This window comes from Neolamprologus brichardi, chromosome 5 (genome assembly GCF_056152115.1).
Source record: "Neolamprologus brichardi isolate AB-2024 chromosome 5, ASM5615211v1, whole genome shotgun sequence".
Classification (NCBI taxonomy): domain Eukaryota; kingdom Metazoa; phylum Chordata; class Actinopteri; order Cichliformes; family Cichlidae; genus Neolamprologus; species Neolamprologus brichardi.
In genome coordinates this window covers 16,049,417-16,058,228 of record NC_142108.1, presented here as the reverse complement: position 1 = coordinate 16,058,228, position 8,812 = coordinate 16,049,417, and the positions used below count along the sequence as shown (strand labels likewise).

Below are 8,812 nucleotides of genomic sequence, written 5' to 3'. Positions count from 1 at the left end.
CACCCCGCATCTGCAGTCTCCTCCCCGTCCAGTCCAGCCCCGGCCTCCAGCAACGACCAGCAACAACCCTGTCAGTGAAGAGCTATGCAGAAGTGGAAGCGATGCTATAAACTCTATGAAAGTATGAAATCGAAGGGTAAGTTCACATGATCCGTAGTGCTAATTTCCAGCTCCGTGTTTTATTCTTGTGCTTCCAGGATAGTTTAGCATGATTTACATTTCATTTTTCTTAATATGGGCACTGGTGCAGCCCTTTCATGTAGTTCATCTACTGCTTGAAACAAGACTTTTGGCTATCTTCCCATATTATTTTTAGATGGCTTTCTTCTGATTGGCTGGCCTGTGCAAACAGAAGGTCTGGACAGCGGGTGGGTGGGGCTTCTGTGCTCACAGTCTGTGATGTCCCCCTTTCACTGATAAAACAAGTGACAAAAGTACAAAAAAAATTTCACCCAGAGCAACTAATTGTTTATTACCTTGAACCTTTGGCAATCTTTAACGCACATGTGTACAGATCACACAAATGTACAGTATAACGCTCCTAACATATCAGGGTTGAGTGACACCAGTTTTTTGGTTCTTTTTTCCTGGCATTGATGTCTTGTATATAATGTCAGCACATATAAATACCAGCCATGTTTTCCTTTATACAATACAACTGCATGTGGGTCCTTGTTAAATTCTGTACACATAGAAAGTTTTTAAATAATCAGGCCTCATCACATCTTAAAGACCTCGCAGATCGCTCCCAGACTGCAGGTTTAATTGTGGCAGAGCCTTCAGCTTTAAGGTCATTCTTCTGTGAAATCAGCTCCCAGCTTGGTTTTGGGAGACAGACCCCCTCTAAAGTTTTAGGTTTTAAGCTTTTTGGCAAAGCTTACAGTCAGGGCTCAATCAGGGGACCTTGCTGCTGCGATAGGCTCAGGCTGCTGGCAGCCTTCCCATGATGCACTCTACTCCACTTTTTTCTTCTTCTCTCTCCCACAGTTTGTATCTTCTCTGTCCCATCATCCCACAGCAGCAATTGCTTTTTCTGTCTCTGTACATACTCACAGCACTGAAAGCAAAGCTCTGCATTGAGTCCTCCAGAGATTAGTCTGCCGTACAGATGACAAACTCCATTTTACAACATAAAGCAGGATTTTAGTGCCCCTTTAATTACAGTCAACATACAATAAGAGTTTTATTGCTGGTTGAAAAAGCTTTGAAATGCTTCAGATGGTTCAACTCATTTGGCTCTGCCCAACAGTGACACCCAGAGGACACCGAGTCAACGTAGTAGTAGTAGTAGTAGGATGACAGGAGAAATAATCACAAGTGAAAGACCGCAACCAGAATTTAAACTTATTTATTTCCATCAAAACAAAGACTGATGTCAGTTTGCTGGAAGATCTGAGGGAACGTGTCTGTGAACCAGCTGCTAACATGAAAAGCAACGAGCTAAAATACACACAAAGAAACGCCTGGATTTTACTCTGTAGCATCAAGTACACAAACACACAGTAGAGTTGGAGGTAAACACCTATTTTATGGTACATGTAAGACTCTCTCTCTCCTTCATTCATACTGTACATGTGCGTTTATGTCACACCAAGTTCTCCAACCACACACACACACGCTTCTGCTACAGCTGACTGCAGGATGTCGTGGTGGTGATACATAGTGCACTGGCCCAACAGACCTGAAGAAGCATTTTTTTGATCATTGTATAACTTAGTCATGGAGGGATAAGAAGATCCAGAGGATAAATGAGGTTTCAGACAGCAGCTGCTGTCTTCTCCTTGTATGTGGCCATCATCTTCTTGATCTCAGCGATAGCTTTTCCTGGGTTCAGGCCCTGACAGGAAGAGCACAGAAAACACAAAAGCTTATTCACACATCTGAGTAGACTCTGTACGAAGCTGCTCAGATGTACCTGAAGTGTCAGCAGTGATGTGTTTGTGTGCAGAGAGCTTACCTTGGGACAGGTCTTGGTGCAGTTCATGATGGTGTGGCAACGGTAGAGCGAGAAAGGATCCTGCAGCTTGGACAACCGTTCTTCTGTGTACTCGTCTCGTGAGTCAATCATCCAGCGGTACGCCTGAGACACGACAAAGGTTTACTACACAGCCTTGCTGATTCAGACTATAACAGACCATCCCGCATATTAAAGTGCTCAAACACACACCTGCATGAGCACAGCAGGCCCGAGGTATTTGTCTCCGTTCCACCAGTAACTTGGGCAGCTGGTGCTGCAACAGGCGCACAGAATACACTCATACAGCCCGTCCTACATGGGAGAGAAGCAAGTAAAGATATGTTTCCTTAATGTGCTGGAAGACTGAATGTTATGGGACAGTGAAAAAACAAACAAAGACAAACGTACCAGCTTCTGCCGGTCCTCCACAGACTGCAGGTACTGCTCCTTCCCTTCCTTGGACTCATCCTTCTTCTTCAGGTAGGGTTCGATGGACTTGTACTGGGCGTAGAAGTTACTCATGTCCTGCAAACACATTGCTACACTAATGAATCCACCAAATTGAACTGTCTACTCAGGTGGCTGCGGCTCAGATGACAGAGGTGGTCGACTACCAATCAAATGGATCAGCTGACCGATCCCAGGCTCCTCCAATCCACGTGTCAAAGTATGTGTGCGAATCACTCACATTTTATTGTAATTATAATTTTGGCTTCCAGTGACTGTCAGAGCAAGATAAGACCAATAAAACGATTCTTATCAACCTAATTTTTATTTTCCTATTTATTTAAACTTTTTCTAAGTCTAACATCTTTAATAATCATTGATAATCTTAAACAATGTGAATGTGCAATTATGATTTATTGCTGTAATCAAGCAGTCTTACATTCAAATGCTAAAAAAAACCCCAAAAACCTGAAGTAAATGCTTCGTTCCAGATGTTCACAGATGTTCGGTGAAGCTGACTTACAGGTACCAGGTCCTTGACGACGTACATGTGTGGCAGAGGGTAAATCTTAGTCGGCTTGCTGAGGCTGGAGTCGATCTTGTTGAGGCAGGCGAGTGTGTTTCCTCCATTGATGTTCATCGCACAGGACCCACAAATACCTGGTTAAAGCAGAATAAAAATTATAATAACAACATTTATTATTGACATTTAACTTTTGAGGACAACAACAGATGTGGTACAACCGGTCTGTGTGCAACTGCTTGTGGTGTTGTTGCTCGTCAACCAAACTGTGAAACTGAGTAATAAAAACAATGACAATGCTGTCTGTGCTTTTCATACTGTATTTCTTTTTTACCTTTAATGTTTTTTGGGGGTTTTTGCACTTCTTACTTTGAGCTGAAAAGATGGGCTTCTTAAAGATGGGCTTTGTCAGTCTTCAAGAGTATAAAAGCTTTGACTCAGGTGCTCTAGACTCTGTAAACCCCTTTTAAAGGTGCAACTCCAGCCCCTGTGCTACTGACCTTCTCTGCAGGAGCGACGAAATGTCAGAGTGGGGTCAATCTCATTCTTGATCTTAATGAGCGCATCGAGAACCATTGGGCCACAGCTGGATGAAAAAAAACAAAACACAGTAAGTAAAAAAAAAAAAAAAAAAAAAAAAAAAAAAATGTAACATGAAATCGTCAAAGCAGCTTGTCTGATGTGTTTACTTGATCAGCTGAAACCCAGACAGATCATACGGCTGAGCAGCATTACTCAGCATTGAGCAGTGTCACGCTGACAAACATGAGCTGAGAGTTTAATAAAGCTGATTAGAGAACAGGTGAAGGAAGAGGACTGAAAATATGCCAGGCTGTCAGGGCCACCTGTTACTGAAGCCACCAGAGAGCATTAGTTAGGCCATTAACAATGTCCTTTGTTTAGACCCGAATATATTCTCAGCAGCATCCTAACCAACAAACATCCTAACCTGTGAAAAATGAAGACTGCTGGGATATCTAGGATGAAAATGGAAAGCTGCTGGACTGTTGAGTCTGCTTTTAATAAAACTTTCTCTAATCAATGACAGGAAATTGCTCTGCCTGGATGCCAGATGTCCAAATCTATGACACTCACGTGTTGAGGTCAATCTCAAAGGTCTGCATTCGGGGTTTGTCCCCTGGAGTGTCTGGATCCCATCTGTACACCTGGAACTTCTTTACCCTGGGCTGCCCTGCTGGAGCTGCTGCTGTCTGTGCATACCGTACCGCCTGATCACAGGGAAGACAGGCGAGAAATCAAATATAATAATAATTTAAAACAAGCAAACACACACACACACACACACACACACACACACACACACACACACACACACACACCAACCCGCTTTGGGACACAAGTATGCAGTACTGATTTATTAGTGCAGAGTCCATGATACTTAAAGTCCTCTTCAATCATGACCAGGATGAAGTACCTGCTCCAATCACTAAATTTAGCTTTGTCTAAATAACCTTTAATCAATACCAATAAATATCCTGTATTAATAGCAGTCAGACATGGTTTCATAAAACACAAACTTCATTGCAATAGAATAATGCCATCATTTTTTTCGGATTGTGTCTTTTAATATATTTTTCTGCACAAAGCTCTATTATTATTTACTTTTAGTGCCTTTTAGACATACATTCCAACACATTTAGCGTTAACCAGCCGAACCATAATTAACACAAGTTTAGCTAACAACTACACTATGTAACCCGAACTTCAGAACATAGACGGAACCCTCACGTAGAGAGCTGTAACCGGTCTAAACGCTGACACCGGGCCGGCTGATGACAGCAGCGGTTCGTGATGAAACCATTTACTTTTCCCCAATAACCGTCAACATACCAAGAGTCCTACGGGAGAGCGGAATGCCAAAACACCGCACCGAGTCAAGGACGTAAAACTGGCGACCGACATTTTGGATGGTCTCTCCTTTGACCTCCGCAGCTCGCTATCCCAGCATTCAACTCAGTGGATGCGTTTGTTTTGAACACCGACGTGTTGCGCACTGAAGCAAACACGTCCTTTAGAAAGTGTGTATTTTTACGGATCTGTAATCAAATGTTTGACATTTTATTTTCAGGCTTTTGTTTTGTTTTTTGTTTTGTGAACCGTAGCCGTCTGGTGCAATTGAAAAGTTATTTGTGTTAAATTAGCCCGCGCGCCGCCTCTGACAGAATTTTAAATTGAACGTACCCAGAATGCGCCTCGGTTTGTCGACGTACGGCGTGCGGAGTTATTGAGCTCTCATAACACCGAGAGTGCATGGTTGGAGGTCACTTATTACGTGTTTATTCTTTTAAAAGTGGACACTGCGGTGAGGTGACGGGGGGACTGAAATGGTGTTTCTGACGCTGTCTTGTTGGATCAGAAGCCGAGGACCCGACAGATACTGGAAGGTCCAGGAGGTCCTCAAGCATGCGCGGGTACGTCTATTGGCTATTTCCTGGAGCGATAGCTGCTAGAACTCATTCATGACGTTTGTAGAAGCTGTGGTGTTTTGTTTGTTGCATCCTCGTCGTGTTAAAGACTTGTAACAAGTGTTGTTGTCACTTCTCTGTCGGTTCTTCCAACAGCACTTCAGAGGCAGGAAGAACCGCTGCTACAGCCTGGCCGTGCTGGCTGTCAGGAGGGCGTTCGTGTACGCCACCAAAGCTCGGAAACTTAAGAAGCGCAACATGAGGACGGTAAGAAGACCCAAATATTACTGCATGGCATTTGGATTTTTTCCTGATAGTAGCAATCGTAGTCTAAGTAACAGACTTTTCAGCAGATTCTGGGTGCAAATATATTTAAAACAAACACTAATGATAGCTTTTTGCTTATCAAATGATTCCTGACTGGCGTCATGACCACCTAAAGGATCCCCAAGATAAATCAGGTGCACCACAAGATGACTAAATTAAAGCATGTTTTTTAGATAACTGGTTATATTTTCTTTATTTTTTGGTCGGTTTAATCAAATACTTGATATTTTCACTCCATTAGTCCGCTATATAATAATTAAATAGAAAATAAAGCTTTGGGCTAGTTCCGCAGCAGTGTCTACATTACTAACAGGCCACTTCATTAGGGACACCTGTTCAACTGCTTGTTAACGCAAAATACTAGTAAGCCGATCACTTGACAGCAACCCAGTACATTCAGGCGTCTTGACATGGTGAAGATGACCAGCTCAGGTTCACACTGAACATCAGAATGGATGAAGGAGGGTGATTTCAGTGACTTTAAACATGTTGTGGCAGACAGGCTGGTCTGAATATTTCAGTTGAGCTGCTGGGATTTTCCAACACAACCATCTCTAGGATTTACAGAAAATGGTCCAAAAAAAAACCAAGAGGAAACAGTGCAGCGAGCGGCAGTTCTCTGTGTGAAAGTCCTTCGCCTGAGGCAATAGGAAGGCGAGATGAACTAAAACAACCTTGCATTACAATCAAGGGTTAGAGGATATCTAAATGAAGACGACCACAGGGGATCCTGTCCGCTAAGAGCAAGAAACTGAGACTATAATTTGCACAGGTTCAGCAAAATCTCACTGCAGAAGATCAAAAACGCCTGGTCTGATGCATCTTGAATTCTGCCATGACATTTGGATGGTAGGGTCAGAATTTGGTGTGAACAACTTGAAAGCACTCCTTCCATGTCCACACATGCACTGATAAACACAGTTCCACCCCCCATTTCAAGGATAAACCACCACTGTGCAATAACCCAAACTATATATACAAAACACTTTTTATTAATTGTTTTTTTTTTTTTTTACCAGATTGTATTTTTGTACACTTTATATTTTTTTTCCTGTAAATACTGCTCATATGTATATAGTGCTGCAGAAACTGTGCACCCCCCATGTATCTCATTGTACATCTGTATAATGACAATAAAGGCATTCTATTCTACTGGTATTCTATTCTAAAACCTCAGTTCTGCTCCATACTCAGTCTGCTGTCTTGCCTTGCACAGGCCTGTGTTGACAGGGGATGCTGACTTATTTTGATTAAATTGAGAGAATTTGAAGTCAGGTCAGCACTTTGGGGTGTGTTCTCTGGCTGGGTGAGGCCACTGCTGTGCACTTCCCAGCAGAACTTTGCAGTATAACAGGATGTTGTTCACTTCCTCTCTTTGGATTTAATATTGCAGCTGATTGGTGTGTGTAAGATTAGAAATCAGTTTGCTTCAGTATAATTGATCCTGTGTGTTGTCCCCTTGATTCATCAGCTCTGGATCTCACGGATTGCTGCAGCAACACGAGAGCACGGCATGAAATATCCCGCCCTCATGCACAATCTGACTAAGGTTAGTTTTACGAGATAGTTTTGCAGCTCATGTATTTTTAAAAATTCTGTTGGCTCACTCTTCCTTTTTCTCACCATATAGAGCAGCGTCCAGCTCAACCGTCGCGTCATCAGTGATCTGGCTGTCACAGAGCCTCGGTCGTTCCTCTCACTTGCAAAACTGGCAAGGGCTCGGCAACAAGAAGGCTTCAGGGCAGCACTGGGTGATGGCAAAGAGCCTTCTGGTGTGCTCTCCCGTGTAGTTATGCTGCAGTAAAGGACTTGCCACAGTTATGGATAAATGATTGGTTTTTTGGGGGGTGGGGGGTTAAAGAACAGCATTTATTTAAAAAAAAAAAAAAATCGAACTGACACAGACACCTCATTTTAGGATTTCATCAAAATGTGTTTCTTGTATGATTCGTTTAAAGAATTGTATTTGTGTGTGGTGATTCATGATCGCTTGATCAGAGATCTGGCTTGAATTCGAGCTGTAACACAGGTTGTTTGTTTGGGAAAAACTGAGGAATTTTACAGGCTGATCAAAAAGTAATCGGTTTTGTGACACTTCTGCTGGTCCTGTGCTTCTTGTTGGCTTTATATTTGAACAAGTCCTTACAAGGAGTCTCATGTTAACGAGCTTTCCACTGGTCTCGCGTAGAAATTATTTTTGGAGAGATTTTTAAAATGGTACCAACAAAGTGCATCATTCCTGAAGTAAACTTGCCTACAGCAGCACAGATCATTATGTGTGCAGTATTTTGATTCCTGAACTTCCAGATCAGTGTCTCTGATTGTGTTCTTCATACGAAGTACATGTATAAAACCCATAAATCCAACTTTCACTGGTATTTATCAATGGCTGCACAGAATCCCTGGCAGGAGGTAAACTTAAACTTCCTAAAACAGGAATGTGTTTCCAAATCCAGACCTGCTTCAGTCCAACATGTGGTGTCACCTCCTGATTACCTCCAGTGTCTTCACACATGGTCTTGTTATCATTTCCATAAACCTGTTTATCATATGCAACCTTGAGTTATGACTGAAAGTTTTTCTTTTTGTTTGGTTTTTAAGGTTGGCCTTTTTTTTTTGTCTCTGTGTAAATATGTGTTTTACCACCTTTTGTGGGTCGGTTGTCTTCTAAATGTTTAGCTCATTAAACATTTTGATATATATTCTGGTTTTGGTCTGTCTTTCATCAGATTTTTTTATTTTAAGGATTTTATTTACTTTTGTCCTGATCAACAATAAGCTGAACTCAGTTCTGCTCAGTGTTTATTTTATCTTCTTACAACTTATTGGTGTGGGCCTGCACAACAGCTTCTCATGTAGCCCCTTGGGGACATAAATTGCCCACTCTTGCTCTGCAGCATGAAGATGTTGGAAAACAGAAGGTTAAAACTGAAGTGCTCTTCAGTTTTAACCTTCTGTTTTCCAACATCTTCATTGTTTTCAGTGCAGAGTGTTTGCTTTAAATTTCCAGATTTGGAGTTTAAGTAAATCAAAAATAGATTTGATATAGAAAACCTGGAAACAATCCTCTAACACTTCAATGACTTTCAAAAACAGAAACAGCCTGATGAAACCGGGGGTAAACGTCCTTTC

At 42.0% G+C, this 8,812-nt stretch overlaps 2 protein-coding genes across 2 annotated transcripts; one reads left to right on the top strand and one right to left on the bottom strand.

The window, feature by feature from the left end:
* Positions 1-1,332: 1,332 nt before the first annotated feature.
* Positions 1,333-4,894, bottom strand: sdhb (succinate dehydrogenase complex, subunit B, iron sulfur (Ip)). The gene is made up of 8 exons (XM_006783387.3): positions 4,779-4,894; positions 4,023-4,156; positions 3,428-3,513; positions 2,928-3,064; positions 2,366-2,482; positions 2,168-2,269; positions 1,958-2,080; positions 1,333-1,837 (listed from the first exon to the last, which is right to left on the bottom strand). Exons 1-8 carry the CDS (start codon positions 4,848-4,850, stop codon positions 1,757-1,759), a joined length of 852 nt encoding a protein of 283 aa, XP_006783450.1. The 5' UTR covers positions 4,851-4,894; the 3' UTR covers positions 1,333-1,756.
* Positions 4,895-5,116: 222 nt separating this feature from the next.
* Positions 5,117-8,382, top strand: mrpl20 (mitochondrial ribosomal protein L20). The gene is made up of 4 exons (XM_006783388.3): positions 5,117-5,359; positions 5,510-5,620; positions 7,152-7,229; positions 7,311-8,382. The coding sequence occupies exons 1-4, from the start codon at positions 5,273-5,275 to the stop codon at positions 7,482-7,484; spliced, it is 450 nt and encodes a 149-aa protein (XP_006783451.1). The 5' UTR covers positions 5,117-5,272; the 3' UTR covers positions 7,485-8,382.
* Positions 8,383-8,812: the final 430 nt, after the last annotated feature.

What these genes read in the sequence shown, in the direction of transcription:
- mrpl20 (XM_006783388.3), top strand. Translation starts at nt 5,273, where the DNA reads ATGGTGTTTCTGACGCTGTCTTGTTGGATCAGAAGCCGAGGACCCGAC. An exon ending in AGGTCCTCAAGCATGCGCGG is followed by an intron (nt 5,360 to 5,509) that starts GTACGTCTATTG and finishes TTCTTCCAACAG; the next exon opens with CACTTCAGAGGCAGGAAGAA. An exon ending in AGAAGCGCAACATGAGGACG is followed by an intron (nt 5,621 to 7,151) that starts GTAAGAAGACCC and finishes TTGATTCATCAG; the next exon opens with CTCTGGATCTCACGGATTGC.
- sdhb (XM_006783387.3), bottom strand. Translation starts at nt 4,850, where the DNA reads ATGTCGGTCGCCAGTTTTACGTCCTTGACTCGGTGCGGTGTTTTGGCA. An exon ending in TTTGAGATTGACCTCAACAC is followed by an intron (nt 3,514 to 4,022) that starts GTGAGTGTCATA and finishes TTTTTCATCCAG; the next exon opens with CTGTGGCCCAATGGTTCTCG. An exon ending in TGGAGGACCGGCAGAAGCTG is followed by an intron (nt 2,270 to 2,365) that starts GTACGTTTGTCT and finishes TCTCCCATGTAG; the next exon opens with GACGGGCTGTATGAGTGTAT.